General features: G+C 44.7%; 1 protein-coding gene across 1 annotated transcript; it reads left to right on the forward strand.

Annotated features, from left to right (window-relative positions):
* Nucleotides 1-9689: 9689 nt before the first annotated feature.
* On the forward strand, nucleotides 9690-20315 carry LOC310819010 (junctophilin-1-like; the record flags this gene model as incomplete). Its single annotated transcript, XM_083690191.1, has 6 exons — nucleotides 9690-10068; nucleotides 12357-13110; nucleotides 17143-17261; nucleotides 19007-19692; nucleotides 19879-19975; nucleotides 20154-20315. The coding sequence occupies 5 exons, from the start codon at nucleotides 9690-9692 to the stop codon at nucleotides 19957-19959; spliced, it is 2019 nt and encodes a 672-aa protein (XP_083546317.1). The 3' UTR covers nucleotides 19960-19975; nucleotides 20154-20315.
* Between the last annotated feature and the right edge of the window lie 2540 nt (nucleotides 20316-22855).

The following is a 22855-nucleotide window of genomic DNA, read 5'->3' on the forward strand; positions in this document are numbered from 1 at the left end:
TAACTCTTTAGATATGGGGATCATCCAAAGAATACATTGATGATAATAGCTTGGCTGACCAACTCACACAGCCCTCTTTCAAACATGACCACATTGATTCTGAGTATTGCTAAAAAACTGATTTATTTATTTCGATCATTTGGGGTCTTTAAGTACAGCGCCATATCAATGACGTCACGTAAATATTATCGGACATCAGTAAATCAAAGGCAGTGAACAGAAATCAAAGCAGTTGGATTTGTATTGCCTGCACATGGTGGCAGAGAGAATCAGCTTATAGCAAAAGCCAATGTCCATTCATAGTAGTTTATGGGCACCGCCACAGAGTCACTTTTGACTCTGTGTGGTTGTATAGTGCTGTATAGTGGTGCCAGGTTGTTGGGCTACAGTATAATTGCTACAGTATAACACCACTCTTCAGACCAGAGAGGGGAGTGTAATTAGCCATTTTGGCTATGCTAACATCCTGGACCCAACTCTAATTCGGTCCTATGTCTCTCTGGCTCTCTCTCATGAAGCTGGTCTGTTGGGATAGCCAATAGGTCTTTGTTTCAAACTGAATCTGAACCGTGTGAACTGTAGCCCTGGCAGTATCAAAACTGCTCTATTGTTCTGTCGTTCTAGAACTTGGAAATTGTGAAGAGGATTCTAGAATATTCAAGTACAAGTGGATAATACTAGACATTCATATGATTCTCATATTGGACACTCTCATGCGTGCAGTTTTAAAACTATATTTTTCACTTCCTTGCTATGCACTCCACCCAATGATATTCTTACCGGCGGTTGTTCGTCGTAGACAGGACCACTCAGACTTGACCACTGTGAGAGTCTACGATGTGAGAGCTCTGTACTGCATCCCAAGAAAACCTTAAAAACCTAAACCAGTAGCGGTATTTTTACCCTTCTGGCCTTTGCTTCTGTATTACCAGTAAACTCACATCAATTACTATAAAAGTCTAAAGTAGTTATGGTATTTCTGTGATTTATAATGGTATTTCTGTTTCAGTATGATCCGTAAATCTCTATTCACGTCAAGGTACGGTATGACTAATATGGTCCAGTGAAATGTGAATGATAGGGGTTTGTTCCAGACAGGGCTTTACTGTGAGTGTGCGGCAGAAAGAGTGCTATATATAAGCATGTGATAGAAGTTCTAGGTCACCAGGTCTATGGAGTAGGGGGTAGGGGGTAGGGGGTAGGGGGTAGGGAGTAGGGGGTAGGGAGTAGGGAGTAGGGGGTAGGGGGTAGGGGGTAGGGTGTAGGGAGTAGGGGGTAGGGGCTTTGTCTACACTAGGGTTAGGTGATAGGGGCTTGGGGTTGTTTCTGGACAAGGCCTTGCAGTAGAAGTGAGAGAGAGAGAGAGAGAGAGAGAGAGAGAGAGAGAGAGAGAGAGAGAACAAGAGAGCACAGTATAAGGACAGCATGATTTATCCTCCTGTTCTGACCAACAGAAACACTCAGGCTAAAGCCACAATATTTCTCTGTGGACTTAAGCATTCATTTGGTTGTTTTTATTAGCAACAGGTTTGACTAGCGCCATACTGGGTAAAGTGCATCTTCCAAAAGGCTGGTTTGGAAAATGATGTGTAAATCCAACCCCCATTTTATACTGGTTAGAAACTGAATCCCCCCCCCGAAAACAATACACAGTACAGTATGAATATGTATATTTCCCCTTAATTGGCTTCAGATATAGGGGACCTCGAAATCAAGAGTTGGTTTTCTCACAGTGAGCCTTGACAGGGCGTGACAGTGACCTGTCCGTCAACCAGAGATGATGACCATGGGCAGTGTTGTTGTTTTAGGTCCCGGCCTGGTCTTACCTCAGACCCCACTCTGCCGCGGCAGCCAGTGTGTTTGTCAGACGGGCGGGGCCGCTTCACTCAATTGGCTCTTGCTCTGCTCGGCACTGAGACCTGCTCGGCCAATCAACAGATGCAACCCAAATGTAAACGTCCGTGAAACAGCAGGCCATGTGTTTGCCAGGGGAGACAAGTGCCAAACTGACATCATGGATGTATATCGGATATGTGGCAAACATGCGAGTCAAATATGTATTTCAATGTAATTTATTAGTCACATATTATTGGCAATCAACAATGATAGATAGATAATATGATAGGAACCTAGTTGTCCAGGTTTGAACATGATTCCAAAACATTGCACTTTCCACAAGCTGAAAAGTCTTCTGATCTCTGGGTATCACTTGCGAGTAAACATGTGTGAAACATATGTGTGTGTGTGTGTGTGTGTGTGTGTGTGTGTGTGTGTGTGTGTGTGTGTGTGTGCGTGTGTGTGAACATGTGAGTAAACATGTGAGCAAACAGGTCTGACACGTGTGTGTGTGTGTGTGTGTGTGTGTGTGTTTGTGTGTGCATGTATGCTTGTGTGTGTGTGTGTGTGTGTGTGTGTGTGTGTGTGTGTAACATGTGAGTAAACAGGTCTGACACGTGTGTGTGTGTGTGTGTGTGTCTGTTTGTGTGTGCATGTATGCTTGTGTGTGTGTGTGTGTGTGTGTGTGTGTGTGTGTTTGTGTGTGTGTGTGTGTGTGTGTGTGTGTGTGTGTGTGTGTGTGTGTGTGTGTGTGTGTGTGTAACATGTGAGTAAACAGGTGTGGGCACTGTGGGCGTCGAGACTGTGAGAAGATTCCGAGGAAGGCATGGATCGTTGGTTGCTGCCACACAAAGAGGCAAGATCTGGGCCAAAGCAAATGTGACCAGCCGCAGAAACCCATCTGTTTGCTCCCATATATCTCCACTGTGTTAATGAGACCAGGGTCCCCTTCCTTTCTGCTGTATGGCTGCAGAATTTCAAAATCCCCCCCCGACTGACGGACACAGTGACATCATCGTGCTCGGTTTCGTAGAACTGAGGAGCAGATGTTTGAAGACCTTCGGTGATTTTCTGTTTTCGTTCAACTCCGAGACGGCGAAACAATAACAGAGAGGAAAACAATTCAGCAATGATTCTTCGGTTCTCTGATTGACGGTTTGCTGAAACACCCCCACTGGCCCCTCCCTCAAGCGCGGGTCTGAAGGTCAGATTCAAAACAGTCATTTATAGTCTCACTACAGGTAAGTCACGTCCACTGAATATGGAGGAAACAGGGAACATTTAACACCTCTCCCACTCCTCTGCCTGCCCTAGGGAGTTCTCTGACGTTGTTGGAGCCACAATAGCCTGCATGTCGTCTCAAGGCCTCTCAACCTGAACATTTATGCTGTCAGCATCTGATCCTGGGACTCCACTGTGATCTACAACCTCCTTGAACAGAACAAGATGTTAGATTACAGACTCTAGGCTCCAGGGGAGGCTGGTGGAGGTAGAAATCGGAGGACAGGCTCATTGTAATGCACGGAACGGAATAAGGAATGGTATTAAAAACAAAAAGACACTTATCCATAATTAAACCACGTCAGCTAAATTTCAATTCATCAATTCATAGAAATACAATTTCGTAGATTTGTCTTTTTTTTTTTTTTTTTTTTTACAAGACAGGTCGGTCGAGGCTCAGAGCGTCGCGTGAGAATGATGCCACCTGATGATGTCACAAGACAATGGTTTTCGTCATCAAGAAAGTGTTGGAGGGACGTAGAGTTGGAGAGTTAGAGTATTGAACTCTTGTTCTAGTCACTAGTGATTTACAGTAACTCAGCAGTAATTACAGTGAGAGTCATCAAAATGTAATGTGTCTTGGTTCAGTGCTCTGCACACTAATAAGTCAAGATTTATAGCTTGTGTCATTGTACAGTAGTTCCTTTGGTTTGGCCTGGTGCTGGGCTGGGAATGCTGGGCTGGGAATGCTGAGCTGGGAATGCTGGGCTGGGAATGCTGGGCTGGGAATGCTGGGCTGGCACTTCACTGTCCCAGTATAACTTTTACTTTACTTCGGTCAGTCTGGAGAAGGTACCTCTTCACACACACACACACACACACACACACACACACACACACACACACACACACACACACACACACACACGCACATACGCACACGCACGTATGCACACGCTCACATACACACGCACACACACACATGTACGCACACACACACACACACACACACACACACACACACACATTCTATGATGTAGGCAGTTTGAGGATGCAGTTACTGTAGGCCTCAGTGTTTCTAAATGCTATGAATTGTCTTCTGTGAATTCCAAAATGTAACTGATGTGGTTTAATTATGGATAAGTATCTTTTTCTTTTCAATTTGGCTGCATGAAGGCCCCATAAAATCCCTCAGCCCTCCGAAAACTATGTGTGGGAATTCTGAATCTGTCCTGCGAGATGAAATATGACAGCGTCCAAGTTTGAGCTATCATCATTTATGTGGCTGTAAAGCATCACTGGGAGACATGGGAATCTGGCCTCCTCAGCTCTCTTTGGGACAAAACCATCCAGAGATCCATCAGGCCATTTAGGGGGACAGAACACACAGACCAGGGGGGGCTGGTGGAGGTAGAAATCGGAGGACGGGCTCATTGTAATGCATGGAACGGAATATGTGAATGGTATCAAATATAACACGTACCTCATTGCGTTCTCTGCATTACAATGAGCCCATCCTCCGATTTCTACCTCCACCAGCCTCCACTGATGCAGACAGTGTCCTTGAATACCAACACCGAGGCCCGACAGCGCACCTCCTTAGATCTAGGAGGATGGCCTAGATAAGCAAGAGAAGCCTCATGAGGTTCATGTCAACGTAACCTCACGTAGCCATACCTCCATATCACCTTGTTCTCATGCCTCCTGGTCTCAATGAGGTTCATGCCTCCTGGTCTCAATGAGGTTCATGCCTCCTGGTCTCAATGAGGTTCATGCCTCCTGGTCTCAATGAGGTTCATGCCTCCTGGTCTCAATGAGGCTCATGCCTCCTGGTCTCAATGAGGCTCATGCCTCCTGGTCTCAATGAGGTTCATGCCTCCTGGTCTCAATGAGGTTCCTGCCTCCTGGTCTCAATGAGATTCATGTCAATGTAACACAGTCACGCTGGTTGGTCTTTTTGGCATCTGACATGTTGCGCAACAGCAACAGAGACAATTATTTTATACGTGTACAATGCAGGGCATTCTCTATTTCTTAAATGATGTCATGAGCCGAATACTATCCAGACTCTGTTTCAGTTTTCTTAATGCATTCTTCAGGAAATACAAGTCTCCCTCAGCCTTTCTGCTAACTGAACCATTTACAAATCATCCCAGAAGGTGTCTAAATCCATAATCATATACAGTACTTATTAATAAGAACATAATGATACGTTCTTGAAAACCACAAAGCAGTGCTGACTACAAAATACAACTGCCATTATGCCCGAACGTTTTGAACATATAACTGGTTTAGTTTCCCCCAGTTCTTGATCTTGGAGGAACATGAGTTGTTCTGTGTGTCTCAGAGGAGGGCAGAGATTCTAGTATCACCATATATAGACATATGTAAAAATACTGGAGGCAGGTGTTTCACATAACTCTATATTTGTGCAGATGTGTGTTCTATTTTTTTTACCTTCAGTCGTCCAACTGACTTATGAGCAGACAACTACCACGCTCATATTTAGCTTGTTATATATGTATTAATCATGAATGTAAGTCATACATGTCTATCAACAACACAACATTTCACTTTTGTCATTGGTTCAGCATACGACAGATTAAACCGTATACACACTCAGTGACCAACAACAGTTTTCCTTACACTATGATAAGAAGAATATACTACATATACTATTATACTACAGTTCAGTGGAGGCTGGTGGAGGTAGAAATCGGAGGACGGGCTCATTGTAATGCATGGAATGGACAAACATGCATACCATTCCTCATTCCATCCCATGCATTACAATGAGCCTGTCCTCCGATTTCTACCTCCACCAGCCTCCCCTGTACTACAGTTACAGTAACTTCCAACACAGACTGTTACTACTGTACTGTACTGAACCTGGGGATATTACTAAGCAGAGGCGTCGTGCCCATAGGGGGCACAAGGGCACATGCCCCCTCAGATTCAACCTGGTTTTCATTTTGCAGACGTTAAATTAATTACTACACTTCCACGTTCATGCCCATGCTTTATCATAATTATTTAGTAAAAGTTAAACTCATCAGGCATACACGTTTTTAAACCACCAATGTGAATCGTTAATTGAAATGCCCATTGAATAGGGGTATATTTAGATAACCATTGCAGAAAATAAACTTATTTCAGACATACAATTAGGCTCTGGATTGCACGAAAGACTGTTACAGGTGTACGATAAATGCTAAATGCTCCAGCTTCCACCTCCCCACTCCTCCTCACCCTCTTGATGCCCCCTCTAAAATATTGGGTGCATGACGCCCCTGGCCAGGCTAGGCTACAGAGCTGCCCCCTGGAGAACCAGGGCATGGGAGCCAGGCTAGGCTACAGAGCTGCCCCCTGGAGAACCAGGGCATGGGAGCCAGGCTAGGCTACAGAGCTGCTCCCTGGAGAACCAGGGCATGGGAGCCAGGCTAGGCTACAGAGCTGCCCCCTGGAGAACCAGGGCATGGGAGCCAGGCTAGGCTACAGAGCTGACCCCTGGAGAACCAGGCCATGGGAGCCAGGCTAGGCTACAGAGCTGCCCCCTGGAGAACCAGGGCATGGGAGCCAGGCTAGGCTACAGAGCTGCACCCTGGAGAACCAGGGTATGGGAGCCAGGCTAGGCTTCAGTGGTACCCTGGAGAACCAGGGCATGGGAGCCAGGCTAGGCTTCAGTGGTACCCTGGAGAACCAGGGCATGGGAGTGAGGTTACAGTGTGAGTTCAGCTTTAACAATAACAGGCTGCACAATAACATGTGACATAATGGTAAGAACTTACGTTCCCCTCGCTGAAATCATTGTTGCTATTTAAGAGTGGATGATGTCACTCACTGATGTTTACTCTAGCTAATACATTTAGCGGCCGATAAGAGAGAGAACTGTAGGGCTGTCAGAATTGCCCCTTGCCCCTGTACACTAGTAATATGAATACACTGATTGACTAGTTTGGCTCCATTGCGATGTTGGCAACATGAAGACGTGATTATTATTTTTTTTTAAATGTATTTTGTAGTATTTTCCTATCAAGCGCACCACTGTTGCACAAAGTCACAGAGTGCATGACTGCAAATGGTTATATACTCACAACAATAAGGCTCTTTTTACCATATGTGTTGTCCCTATAGACATACCTGTACAGTAGGTGGGATTAAAGCCTTTGTATTTACATGGTACAGTGCTTACATAAGAATTACTTAGGCACACTTTACTGTACCTATTGTACACACCTGTTACAACTGTTTGAAGCTTATTACACAATTCAAGACGTTTGCAAACAAACCCACAACTGAGTAGGGATCATTCATATAACGTATTATTAAAAGATAATATTCTGTCCTGACATAAGCAATTAATTCTATAGTATCTTGGACTATTACTCTAACCTAAGATAAGGATCACACTTACATGGCTCTGAAATGAACATTGATTTGCTGCCAAACTCATATCGGTCATTTCACTAAGTCTGCTATTTTCTCAGAAAACCTTAGCTGGTGTTATTATTGGCCGGTCTCCCATCTCCTCCTGGTGGAGTGGAACTGTGTGTGTGTGTGTGTGTGTGTGTGTGTGTGTGTGTGTGTGCGTGCGTGCGTGCGTGCGTGTGTGTGTGTGTGTGTGTGTGTGTCTGTGTGTGTCTGTGTGTGTGTGTGTGTGTCTGTGTGTGTGTGTGTGTGTGTGTGTGTGTGTGTGTGTGTGTGTGTGTGTGTGTGTGTGTGTGTGTGTGTGTGTGTGTGAGTGATCCTGAGTGCTAGTGTTATAACCAAAGCCCAAACATATGATAATAAATCGGGAATTGGACACTAAATGCTTTATTTCTTTATATGATGTATTATTATTCAATAGATTTATATCCATGACCAAATGGGACCTTGTCTTCATAACTAATTATTTCCTCCAGTGATTATCAACGAGAATAAATACTTTTCTATAAAACAAAACATCATAAAACATTCAAACCAATAATTGAAGACACCTATGAAAGCAAATTTCATAACATGCAATGTTGTCCTCATTAATTTCCTTTCTTTTAAAAAAAAAAAATATTGCAACATACGATACTGGTAAAAGAGTTTGGGCATACTGTATATAACCCATAGTAGTGACGTATATGACCATCAGTGGAGGCTGGTGGAGGCAGAAGTCGGAGGATGGGCTCGTTGTAATGCATGGAAAGGAATAAGGAATGATACCATTCCTCCGTTCCATTCCGTGTATTACAATAGCTCCACCAGACTCCCCTGACGACCAAAAAGGCTATGATAATGTCAGGCCGTGCAAAGATGAGCAATATACTATGCACACACTGACACCTTGTGGTGAGTTCCAGAAAGAGAGCAACATGTGGAAACTGTGCAAGGTACTGTATATCAAGATATTTGACCGTTTTATTGATTAATTATATTTGACAATATTTATATTAATCCAAATCTCTCAACACCATGCCATCCTTCAGGCAATTGATTTGCTCAATGAAAAAAATCCTATTTAGACTTTTTAGGAGGGCTATATTTAATGATGAGTCATTCTGTGCAGTACGTACATCGTCCATGTGATTTCAAAACCGGTTAACGAGATTTAGTTTCTGTGACTCAGAAAAATTCATCGGATACCCATCAAAGGATATTATTGTACTGTATGTCACAGGACCAGTCATATGATGTACCAGTAGATGTCACTGTGGACCAGTGGAGGCTAGTGGAGTAGAAATCGGAGGACGGGCTCATTGTAATGCATGGAATGAAATAAGGAATGGCATCAAACACGTGTGGAATAAGGAATGGTATCGCGTGTGTTTGATACCATTCCCTATTCCATTGCATGCATTACAATGAGCCCGTCCTCCGATTTCTACCTCCACCAGCCTCCCCTCCTGTGGACATAAAATCTGTTGATTTGTTTAACCTCAGTCACCCAAGTATTGACAATGTATTATTTGTTTGACAATAACCAGTTCAAATTGTATGGTCTGACTGATACGATTTTATTAAGTTGAATTTCATTATATCGAAAGAAATTCATGTATTGCATAACATCAGGTTGTTTAGTAACATTTCAATGTAGCGAACTCTCAGAACGTCTCTCTTGAATACCTAATTTATTTTACTGTCTTTTTGAATGTGTTCTTTGATTGAAAAAAAGCAAGCAAATGAACAGAAAATCTGATTTGGCAGACTGTCAATTAAATCTCGAATGGTAACGAAATAAGAACCTAAACAATAACTGATGGCATATCAGAATACCAAATGTCTCTCTCTTTCTCTCTCTCTCTCTCTCGTTAACCCTAACCCTGACAGGGAGGAGGAGGAGGAGAGAGTCATAAAATACACCAGGAGCAATTCTGGATTCTGGCAGTGGAGCGGGTGCCGCTCTCTCCTCTCCCTCTCCCTCCCACGTCCCGCTATAGCCGACCGACAACCACAAATGCACACAGTGGCAGTGATTCATCCACGCTTGGAACCGCGACACCTTAGAGCTGCGACCAACCACACTGTCCTACGCACTCCCACTTCAGCGCCCCTACCTTTATTCGAAAAATCCGTGCCGGAGTCGGGGGAGGGGGGGTCAGCAGTGAGCACAATATCCGGCAGCTACAGCGCTTGGCTCCGCTCATACGCTCATCATCTGAATGACGGGCGGACGGTTCGACTTTGACGATGGTGGCACATACTGCGGCGGCTGGGAGGATGGGAAAGCCCACGGACACGGCATCTGTACCGGGCCCAGGGGTCAGGGCGAATACTCCGGGTCCTGGAACAATGGCTTTGAGGTAGTCGGGGTGTACACCTGGCCTAGCGGTAACGTGTACCAGGGCTACTGGGCGCAGGGGAAGCGACACGGGCTCGGCGTGGAATCGAAAGGGAGGTGGATTTATCGAGGTGAATGGACTCATGGATTTAAAGGGCGATACGGAGTACGTCAAAGTCTGCACACACCTGCCAGGTACGACGGGACGTGGAGTAACGGTCTGCAGGATGGATACGGGATTGAAACATACGGAGATGGAGGTAAGAACGCAGTAGAGTGTGTGGTTAATGGAGAGAGCAGTAACCCACGCATCTCTTCCCCTGTTACAAAGTTGCAGTGTTGTCTTACAATGGCCAACAGTTGATACTGTTTCGTGAGCGAGAATATTTTTGACCAATTCAATTGTTACAAACTAAGTGGGCCATTGAACTTAACTGAGAAAAAAAAACTGTATTGATATACGTAGTTTAGCACTGGTCAGCACTGAGCACTGAGCTCTCTCATAGAGGTCATGTCTAAAAATAGAAACAGTCACTCACTTGAAAATCAAAATGATTTCAACCAGCAGCACAGGCGTATAGACAGATATTGATCTCAGTTCGTCAGTAACAATATGGACATTGCTGTACAACAGTTCCTTTAGAGGAAGTAACTGAGCCCATCGTATGTTTTGCTTTTGTTCTGACAGTTTGTGTCAGTGAGACAGGTGGTCAAAACGTGTTAGTGCTGCGTAGATACAGATTTATACTGTGAGGATTACATCTATTTCTGAGATAATATTGAACTCCCTGCTGTCCCATAACTTGAGGATATTTAGTGTTTTATATTGATAAACATGCAGTAGGGGACTTGGTTATAGATCACTTTCCTATGCTTCCTAGGATTAATCATTGTCTCCCTCAACTTCAATGAATACAGTGGCATTACAGTCGGCTGGGTTTAATCGAACCTGCCCTGCAGATTATCCGGAAAGAATTATATTTGCACCCTATCATTACAATCGAAATGCTTTTCGCAGTGTGAGTCTGAATACCTGGGAGTGCCTGAGTGTTAGCTGGGTATGTCTCAGGCCAGGCCACAACATCAGTCAGTGCTCCTTGGCCAAGCTACTGTATAGTGGGCTTCCAGTGTTCTCTTTTCTCTGCCCTCTCTGTGTCTCCAAGAGCTCTCTCAGTGTCACTCTCAATCACTGTCTCGTCTCTGAAGCAGGAGGATAAGTCAGTGTTAGATAGATAGATAGAAACTTTATTTATCCCAGGGGGAAATTCAGGTTCCAAGTAGCATACAGACATAGGGGGTATCACACATAACATACACATACAACATACAACATTAGCAGCATTTTATACAGGCGAGGTGCAGTTGTAAATGTCTTTGCAGTTAGGTGAGGTGCAAAAAGGTAAGGCAGACAGTGCGATTATAGCATTAAATACTAAAAACTAAATACTAAATACGGGCTACATAAATATGGACCATTTTAAAGTGCATTGTTGTTGAATCTCTAGGCAGCAAGAAGGCAGAGTCAGCCTTGAGACACTGGGGCTTTATACACCATAGTAATGCTGTGTCACTCTCTCCATTACGTTCAGTTCTATTCCATTCAATGTCAAGACTTTGCTAACCTTTCCCAATGTGTTCTGATTGATTTTTCCATGATCAAATGGATTTTCTGCGTGATTTTAGCAGGATAGACTAATTTATGTTTGGCTGGCTGGATCGTCAAACTTCCCAAAGTCTCAAGTTACCTCCATCTTTTAAAATAGCACCCTCTTCCCAGTTGGAGCTAACATGACAGACACATTCAGGGCCCTGTAGATTTCCTACAGGGCCTGTAGGAAACTCAGTAAGATATACATTGAGAACACCTGCGTTCGCTAGCTTTTGAGAAAATTATACTGTATGCCCCTTGTAGCTGCCATAAACAGAATGGAATGGAACTGAATGGAATGGAATAGAATAGAATAGAATAGAATAGAATAGAATAGAATAGAGAGTAAGCAACCGTTTCTAGTTTTAGGGTGCTTCTTCTGCATTTCCCACCTCCAACAAATAGTCATCAACATCTGAGTGCTGGACAACATTGTTGGAGTGACAGTTGACATTGTCAGGCTGTGTCACTGTGGGGTTAGCAGCTTATAGTCTTTGGTTTACAACATTTCGTCCCCTTGATCCCATGTGTAATGACGCATAAGGAACATGGAGAATGAATACTCCTATCCAACACATCTCTGGCCTTCCTCTAGTGGTCCTCCCTCTCTTCCATGCCATTAGCCAGCACTTCAGTCCCCAGTTCTATGATTGCCTCATAGCGTGTGTCTGGGTTTTCATTCTCCCTTTGAACACAGAGAACAATGACCTTGTTGTAACCTCACTATCAAACAAACTCTTAAAAAGTAATTTCACTCATGTTTTGTGGTGGTTTATTTGGGGTGGTTTATAATTCATGCCAAAGATGTGTTGTTGTTCAACGCAACATGATGTCATGGCAACATGCTAGCGTGATAGCATGCGTGTATCCATCTTTCTCTTCCCCTTGTCATCCTCCCAGGTACATACCAGGGCCAGTGGACAGGAGGGATGCGCCATGGTTACGGCGTAAGACAGAGCGTTCCTTATGGGATGGCGACAGTCATCCGTTCCCCTCTCCGGACCTCCCTGGCCTCCCTTCGTAGTGAACAGAGCAACGGCACCGTTCTCCATGATAACCTGTCGGACAGCCCCGCCGGCACCCGGGGCGGCTTCGTCCTCAACTTCCACAGCGACAGCGAGGGGGGGGAGAAGAAGAAGGGCCTCTTCAGACGGGGGTCTCTGTTCGGAAGCCTCCGGAAGCTCCACAAGTCCGAGTCCAGGTCGTCGATATCGAGCAGGCGCTCGGGCCGCAGCGACGCCATAAGCAGGATCAGCTCCAGCGACGCCAACTCCACCATCAGCTTCGGGGACGGGGACGTGCCAGATGAGTACCTGCCCCTGGAGGACAACGTGGACGCCACCACCACCGAGTCCTACATGGGGGAGTGGAAGAACGACAAGCGGAACGGCTTCGGCGTCAGCGAGCGCACCAACGGGATGAAGTACGAAGGGGAGTGGATGAACAACAAACGCCACGGTTACGGGTGCACGATGTTCCCCGACGGCACGAAGGAGGAGGGGAAGTATAAAAACAATGCTTTGGCGCGGGGCATCAAGAAGCAGCTTATTCCCCTGAAAAACACGAAGACTAAACAGAAAGTTGACCGGGCCGTGGAAGGGGCCATACGGGCAGCAGCTATTGCCAGGACTAAAGTAGAAATAGCCATTTCAAGGTAGGTCTAGGAGTTTGTCCACGTCGGCATGTGTGATGATGATGATGATGATGATGATGATGATGATGATGATGACAGCCTCTACTGCTGCATGGGCTGCTGTGACCTAAAGGGGCAGAATTCAGGTCTCCTGTCACCCCAGTCAAGACAGTGTTAGCCCTTGAGCTAAAGTCCAGTAATTCCTTGAGATTCTCAAGAAAGGGTCAGTTGTTTAAGAGTCTCTCTATCTCTCTATCTCTCTCTCGATCTGTATTTTTCTGTGTTACCAAGGTCTATAAGGGCAATACCTGTGTAATAACACTGTAATTACTGGAGCAACAACAGTTTTTGCTGAATAGGGATCGGATCAGGTAAAAACAGATAAGGTAAAAACATAATTTCAAAACATTTAGCTGTAAATTGTAATGGGTTCGGGTTAGAGTTATATTTAACATTTACAAGCACATGCAAAAAGCAAGGTTTTCTGTGCACAGATTAAACCCTACTGCTGGGGTAAACAGCATGGAGAGTCCATTGAAGGTGTGATTAAGATCAGGACCCCAGGGGGTTGAAATGTCTTCATGTCAGCCTGGGCCAAGTGATAGCCATGGTTCATCCCAGGACAAGCCAGCACAACACAGCAGACACAGCACAGCACAGCACAGCACAGCACAACACATCACAACACAACACAACACAACACAACACAACACAACACAACACAACACAACACAACACAGCAAGCCAGTACGGAGCACAGTAACGGCTATATTTTAACACCAGAGTAAAAAATGTAAAAAAAAAAACAGTCTTAGTGCAAATGCAGGTGCTGGAGGGCGCACTGGCGGCGGTGCTAGGGGGTGTGTCTGAAATATTACTGCTATCTTCAAGGCCCGAATTTTTCAGCACAAGTGATGGCACTAGGTCTGCTCGTTGTCATGAACACGCCTCTGTTACCGTTACTCCACCCACCTGTTACCGCCAACACAAATTGCCAATAAGCCTGCGCTTGGACCTGCGCTTGGACCTGTGCTTGGACCTGCACTTGGACCTGCGCTTGGACCTGCACTTGGACCTGTGCTTGGACCTGCGTCTGTTTGCGCCGGCTGGAAATAGAGCCCTAAAGGTCTGCTCTGTCACTTTGATATGTGCGGAATTATTAAAAAGACCCAACGTAAATAAACAAGGGCTCTGGTATAGGTGTGTAGATGTTGATATCGGATCCCCCTATAGTCCCCCCCTAACAATCCTAGCGAAGGATGCTTTCTTTCACCACTACATTGAACAACAACAATAACATTGATTTATTGTACACTTTCCGTTTGATTTATGGGGAAGAAATGATATACGACTAGCCTACACTATATAAAACATCGACTATGTTCGTCTGTTTACAGATATCACAATAGTCTATTTATTGCTACAAGGCCAACCTCACTATCCTCATAATAATCTTGTTATCTAAATGTCTAATGAATACAACTAATTAGCATGTTCTTTATTCAGATTTTCTGGCTCATGAATTTCAATGAGCCCTTCCCATAACTAGGCGCTCACCACCAACAACAACCCAAATCATGAAATAGTAATATGTCCCTGAGCGGCTGCAGCGGCAGAATGTGAGAAATGAGGGTTCTGCCTTTGAAGATGGTTGTGTGGCTGAGTTGATCAGCGTGGTAAGAGCTTTGGAACGTGAGGAGAGAGGGAGAGGGGGTCAGTTTGCGTCACTTTTCCCATCATCTGGGTGGAAGCCCAGAGGAGTGAGGTACAGAGAGAAAGAGAGAGAGGGGTGGGGGGGGGGGGGCAAGCAAGAGAGAGAGAGAGAGAGAGAGAGAGGGGCAGGAGGACGGTGTGTGCTGTACTGCACTCACATGTGCAGCCAGCCTGCCTGTCCCGTAGTGTGTCAGTGTCAGCACTGAGCCCTGACTAAATAAGGCAATCGAGGAGTGGACTTATCAACAGCTGACAGGAATACAACCTAGCCCCCAGCCTCTCGGCCTAGCTAGCCTGACAGACTCCCCCAGCTAGGGGGCTACTGTGTCAGCTGCTGCCTGCAAGGGTGACAGAGAGAGGCTGCCCCTGAGGCAGCTAACTAGGCTGTGGGGCTGGGAGGCTGCCTAGCTAGCTGCCTCGGGGGGCAGCCTCTCTGACAGCCTTATAGACAGAAGCTGGATACAGTTGCCCCCTACCTAGCTGCCACTGGGGCTGCCTCTCTGGTAGCCTCACAGGCAGCCTCATAGGCAGAAGCTGATACAGTAGCCCTCGAGCCAGCTGCCTCAGGGGCGACCTCTCTGACAGCCTCACAGGCAGCCTGGTAGGCAGCTGCTAATACAGTAGCCTCCTAGCCAGTTGCCTCAGGGGCAGCCTCTCTGACAGCCTCTCTGACAGCCTCATAGGCAGAAGCTGATACAGTAGCCCACTAGCCCACCTCGTTAGCACGGTCATCTGGTGGACCACTCAGTCAGTCAGTCTGGCAGTGTGTTTATAACGTGACTTGCTGGTCTTAAAGTCAATCCAAGAAGGGTGCATCATAAAGCAGGGTTGCTAAGTTACAGTAGCCAGACAAACTTTGATAAACATTTAGATAGCCTACTACTTTTCTGGTCCATTAAAGGAACATTTCACCGATTGTCACCACGACTCAACAACAAGTTGTTAGTGGTCTTTGTTGTCTTAATAGCCAGGAAATATTATTGTATTTTAGCAAATAAGCAAGAAAATAGCCTTTTATCAGGCCAGGAAGTAATATGTCATAGTGATCAACTCCTACAAAATCTGTTGTGCTTCACACCTCACAGCGCGTCTAAGCTAAGATGTATGCCCTTGCACTGTGCTTATGGATGTTAACAAATCAGGCAGTAGCTAATTCGGAAACAATAACCTCACTTTTCCCTTAAGCTCCATTAAGTAGTTTACAAAAAGTAATAGTTTACATATTTGGGGGTGTGATTACCCCCAAATATGTCGCTAGTGATACCTAGCTTTTTCTAAGCTGTTTTCACATGCCCACACACACATAAGATGATCTTGTGATTTTTACGTTAAAAATCTGCGAAGCGTCCCTTTAAGAAAGCTAAACATGGAAGTGCATCTGAAAGTGCTGCTGCTGCTGCCGATGATGATGACTATGCGACAATCTATGACCATAAAAATTATTTGCCGTATGTGAAGGACATTCTGTTCATCTGTGGTCACATCTACTGTAGCGCCCAGCGTTAACAAATGTGGAGTAGAACACTCAGAGCACAATGTGTTCTATTTGATATAAGGCTAGTCTTTACTACTACATTAGACTCAAGGCTGAACCTCACCCATTTCAGAGAGAGGACAATAGTTGTTCTCCCCACAAGATTGTTGAAAGGACAGGTAGAACCAAATGGAATTCATACAATGATTAGTTAATCATTGTGTATTGACAGACACCCATACAGACAGATATGAAAATACCTCTTAAAATGTTATTGAGCTGTTCAATCATTGAAAGATATTCAATTTATCAATTTATTTATTTATTTATTTATTCAAGGTCTTGGCAACATGGTTATGTTTAATAAGCACAATAATGGGTTAGGGTTAGGGTTAGGGTTAGGGTTAGGGTTAGTGGTGCCACAAGCCTAGACATTAACTCAGCGAGCTAACACGTAACAAGTCTTCAGGTCTAAGTTGACTTTACTGACACTAACCACCTCTCCCAGTCCCAACCAGACCTAATTGTGCTTTGTTTCAGTCCTAACCAGACCTAACTGTGCTTGGTTTCAGTCCTAACCAGACCTAACTGTGCTTGGTTCAGGTCCTAACCAGACCTAACTGTGCTTGGTTCAGGTCCTAATCAGACCTAACTGTGCTTGGTTCCAGTCCTAACCAGACCTAATTGTGCTTGGTTCAGGTCCTAACCAGACCTAACTGTGCTTGGTTCCAGTCCCAACCAGACCTAATTGTGCTTGGTTCAGGTCCTAACCAGACCTAACTGTGCTTGGTTCCAGTCCCAACCAGACCTAATTGTGCTTGGTTCAGGTCCCAACCAGACCTAACTGTAGCTGTGTTTCCCTCCAGGACGGCCCACGCCAGGGCTAAGGGAGATGCAGCTGACCAGGCTGGCCAGTCTGCCAGTCAGGACTCTGACATCGCCAGGTCCGTGGCCAGGGAGCTGTCTCCAGGCTTCCATCAACCAGGTAACCTACCAATCAAACCCCACACTCTCAGTCCCCTCCCTATGCCCCTTCACACCTCCATTAACCAGGTACTATAGCCAGGTACCCCTAACTGTCCCCAGTCTTCCATCAGCCTGGTGACCCCTACTAGGCTCACTGTGCTGGTCTCGGGTCAGTTTGGAGTTCTCCCCTCCAATGGTTATGGCTAGAATGTGGCTAGAGTTAACTGGTTCTAGATCAGTGCCTGTGAGCAGCTTCCCCCAGGGGCATCTAGACCCCACCATCATTGCCCCTTCCATGTAACCTCCTTTGTCCCATGTCCTTTGTGTCTGGTTCATGTCTCTTCATCATGTTGAGTCTGAGGCTGATGCATATGCTAATCTGAAATGTAAATGTAGGGGTGGAATATCTTTTGTGAGGGGTGGAATATAATTTGCATAACTCAATTTGTGCTCTCCAGCATATTTCTATGCACATCCACCTCCGGGAAAAATACAAGGTCAGCGTTTTGGGATAGGAAAGCAGTTTAGAGAGAAAACATTTCAAAAGAGCAGTAATGTCACAGTGTAATATATTTAAGCCCTGTTTTGTGTGATGATGTCATATTGCTGAGTCCCTAACCCCAGCTCAGTTTTGAACCCTCAAAGCCAGTCTGACCTTTGTCATTTGACATGACATCAGTGAATGAAGATGGATAGACTGATAGATAGACAGACAGACAGACAGACAGACAGACAGACAGATAGATAGATAGATAGATAGATAGATAGATAGATAGATAGATAGATAGATAGATAGACAGACAGATAGACAGATAGATAGATAGACAGACAATTAGACAGATACACAGACATTTAGACAGATAAACAGGTAGAAAGATAGACAGACAGACAGACAGAGACAGATAGATAGATGGATGGATGGATAGATAGATAGATAGATAGATAGATAGATAGATAGATAGATAGATAGATCGCTTGATCGACGGATGGACGGACGGACGGATGGACAGATAGATAGATAGATAGATAGATAGATAGATCGCTTGATGGACGGACGGACGGACGGACGGACGGACGGACGGACGGACAGACAGATAGATAGATAGATAGATAGATAGATAGATAGATAGATAGATAGTGTAAACTTTCCATTTGAAAACAACTTGCTACAACACGCTTGCAGAAAAGAGGTGTCGGCCTTGTTGGCCTGAGAAGCCGTGTAGGTGTCAGCTGGATGATAGCTCTGGCCTCATCGGTGTTCAGGAGAATCCAAAGAATGCCTGGAACCTTTAACAGGAATCGTAAACCAACTGGAGAGGCTCTGGAGCTCCATTAGCTGAGGAGGGGAGCGATTACTCTGTATGTGAAATCATCTCTCCAGAACAGGCGTGATCTCTCTGAGCTAACTGACAGTGAACTAAGGGTGAATTGTGATCACTACGAGCAACACCAAATGATATACATGATATAAACTGTATATATATATATATATATATATATATATATATATATATATATACATAGCAAGGATTTAGCCCGAAGTAAACTAAAGCAAAAAGACAATGGTGTGTTGATTGTGATAGAAAACAACATGGCATTGACTTGAAAGTTGAGTTGAGTAATATATGCTACAAATAAAGAAAATATAACATGTATATTCATGCGTTTGTAAAAATGCCCTTTTTAGTTACTATAATAGACAATAAAGTGATCTTAATCTCAATCAATAAGTATGATATGATAACAGTCTCCCTCCATTTCCAGGCCCTGACTACATAAAGCAGAGATTCAACGAGCCTATTGATGTACCAGTCCCTGAGGTGAAGGAGAAGTCTCCTACAGGGAGCCCCCACTTCTACCGCAAAGGCACCACCCCTGACCACTCCCCGTCCGACAGCCCTGCGGTCTCGCCACCTCCGTCCCCCCCACCCCCGGCCCCGGCCCCGGCCCCAGCCCCGGCCCCGGCTCCAAAGAAGAGCTTCTTCAGCAGCAAGCCGAAGGAGAACAAGACCCCCACCGCTGAGAGCCTAACCGCAGGCATCACCAAGGCAGCCTCCAAGCTCTCGCTCAAACAGGAAGTCAAGCAGGAAGTGGTGCCCCAGCCGAAGCTGTTCAATGCGGTGGAGCCGGCAGGCAGCGCCCCCAGCAACGGGCTGCTGCACACCCAGTACCACGGTTACCTGGTGAAGGCCGAAGTCAAGATCCCCCCCGAAGAACCAGAGGAGACTGAGGTGCCCCCCTCCGTCCTTGGCCGGTTGCCCCCACCCGCCAAGATGATCAGGGCGCCCAGCCCGAGACCTCCAACGCCGAAACCCACCTACGTTGTCCCTGCAAAAGAGAGCAAACCTGAGCCAAAACTTAAGAAACAGGAGTCGCTTAAGCCGAGGAGCCTAGCGGAAACTAGGTCACAAGCCAGCATGGAGATCGCCAGCGACATCGTAGAGGAGTCAGTAAGTAAAACATACCATAGAAGCCAGATAATGGGTCAAAGGAGACAGAGAAAGGTGTCGTTTCAAGAAAACTGTGTAAAACATTAAACAGGTCAGTGTGATGTGTTCAGTGTGAATATCGTTGTAATGCCACGATTAAAACGTTGTACTGCATTTTTTTTTTCTTTTGTCTTCCTTATTTCACAGGGTCCTAACTCAATTCTGGTTGCCCTAGTTATGCTGTTGAATATTGGTCTAGCAATAATTTTTGTCCATTTTTTAACCTGACGGAATCTGAACTCAGGTAAGAAAGACACAGTTAAACACAGCCTCGTGAACTGTATTATGGTTATTTAATTATTTTAACATTACAATTCACAATAGCTTCAGTGTTGATTGCGATGTTATGATGAATGTCAAAGACAGTCCTGAATGTGATTCAACATAACTTCCTAACCCTCTAACTGTTTTGACCCCTTCAGTGAACTCATCAAAACTAGCGGCGTAGGCCCCTAACTCTCTCTGCAAGTTGCATCAACGGCCTTTAAAAATGGCGCCGGTCAGACAGAAACAGACACAGGCAAACGGAGGACTGGAAATAGAGTGAAACACGGGGGAGAGGAGAGAGAAAGATGAGACCCCAGGACCGCTGGGCCTCCGAGGCTGCTGCCCAGTTTCGCTGGCGATGATTTGTGACCTGCTTGGGTTCTGTGAAAGCTGAAGCAAGCAGTCGTTGGGAAAGGAAAAAAAAAAAAAGAAAAAAAAAAGAGAGAGATAGAAATCTGCTGATCCAAGCTGTTACCAGTCAAGTGCTTTGCCACTCCATCTGCCCTGGAGGGAGGGAGGGGGGGGGGGTTTGGGGGGGGGGGGGAGGAGGGAGGGGGGAGACTCGACTAGATATGTTCAGAGATGCACTTTTAGTTGACAGAAGCAAACAGCTGCCTTACTATTTTACCATCTGACGTTTTAGTGGGGAGATCAATGTGCCAAAGGGCCGCCAGGGGGAATGTGTGGTGGTGTAGTCTTTGCTGCCCGTGGGAGTTGGAGTTCAAGTGGTAGCGGGGGTCTCTGTGTTTGCTGTACACTACCCTCTGTGGGAGACACCCCTCTGTGTGTGTGCGTGGTGTGTGTTCCAGACCTGGGTTTAAATCGTATTTGAAAGTAATTTCAGCTGTCATTGATTGAGTCTGCCTAGCACTGTGGAACCAATGGAATACTACCAAAAGGTCAAAGCCCACCCCATCTGTCTCCCCAGGCAGGCTCAAAAGCTAATGCTCAAAGTGTTTGAAAGTACTTGGTGGTTTCGGACCCAGGTCTGGTGTGTACAGCAGCGGCACTTGCCAGTCTTATTTTACGACCTGACCCACAGCTAAAGCCTTGTCTGTACAGTAACTTTTCTTCACAGAACCATCACACACTGTTCATGGTGTACTTGTGCATGGGCCTGCTTCAGCCTGCGTTAGTCTTGTATAGTTGTCTGTCATTTTCCCTTTTGTCTGTTTATCCGTAGATATTATGAGGTATGAAGAAAGTATTTTTTATTTTTTTATATATTTTTTTCAAGGTCCTTTAAATCCAAAGGAGTTTCCATAAAGCCTATGTTACACAAAACAGTTGTTGTGCAATATTTACAAACTGCAAAGTTTAATTTCAATATCTTTACTGTATCTGAACTCGTCTGTTTGACAAAGAAGGCGAGAGTCAAGCATTTTATACTTTTATTATAATCTGAAAAACCAGTTGTAGTGGCTAGATCCTGGCTGCATACAACACTTATTAGATACAACTATATATATATATATGACATTATTGATAGTTATTAAATGCATTGACTATATTATTTTTTAGACATTTATTTTCTGAAGTAATTTAGGGCTACATACTAGTAGCCCTAAAAAAACCTAAGTGGTATTTAGTCATGTTTTTCCTGATTCAATGAAACAAGGTTTAGATGTTTTGCTCTTAGGCAAAAAGAGTACTGATTACTATAATTCACACACTTCATATTGCACCAAATTGGTTGCTTTCCATTGAACACATTTTTACATTACATGAGGATTAAGTTGGAAGACTTGCACATTGATTTAATTAATTAGTAACCACATTATACATAAAGGCAAGTGTGGAAATTGTTTTGTGCAATAAAGGCTTTATTATTAATTTCGAAATACACAAATTAATGAATTTGCTGCAAATATGGCAATTCATATTTATGTATAGTCACATGAATAGAAGAATAAATATACAGATTGAGATGTGGAGAGAATAAGTGACTAGTTTGATTTGATTGTGAGCAGTTACATTTGAAATAAGGGAATGTAGTTGCATCTTGTAGAATAATGTTCAGGAACTGTGTTTGATTTTCTCACATAGAAATAGATGATATATATTATTATTTGCGCTTGGGTTGGCTAAAGAATGTCTAATTTATTTTGCATCCTGTTTGATATCTTTAATTTGTCCAACCCTGGGTCCCAGCTATCCCATCAGCTCCCCAACACTGGAACCTGTCCAGAAACAACCCCTAGGTGTCGTCTGAGAAAATCTAACTAACCTCTATGATTTGATAAAGAAGACACACACCTTTGTATTTCGTATGAAGACAAACAATGTCTGTGTATTGCACCTGTAGCATATATTATAATACCTGTCCAATCCTTTCAGATATATGCAGGTGTCTACTGGGGGTTGGTCCGGGACAGGACCCAGGCCAAACCTCACAGGCCACCTGTATTCACCTGCATGGTTGTGAAAGCAGTTGCTCAACATCCTTCTCCATCTCTCTTTCTGGAATAACACCAGGGGGAGGCTGGTGAAGGTAGAAATCGGAGGACGGGATCATTGTAATGCATGGAATGGAACGTTAATTCCATTCCATGCATTACAATGAGCCCGTCCTCCGATTAATACCTTCACCAACCTCCGCTGAATAACACCTATTGGTTTAGCCATGAAATATGACTTCATAGATTTCTGTATACTCAATGAATCCATTATTGGTTACTTAAAAGTATTTTAAAAATCCATCGTCATGTTTCAAAGCTACTTGTGGTGGGGTGTTGAACACATTCAGGTGGAGGGGGCAGTTGTCCATAGATTGATGCCCGTCAGCTTGGCTTGTATACAAATGTTCCAGTTTACCCCTGAGGACACAGAGGAAGATGTCCTTGTCTTAATCATGTGA

This window comes from Argentina silus (assembly GCF_951799395.1).
Source record: "Argentina silus genome assembly, chromosome: 18".
NCBI lineage: Eukaryota > Metazoa > Chordata > Actinopteri > Argentiniformes > Argentinidae > Argentina > Argentina silus.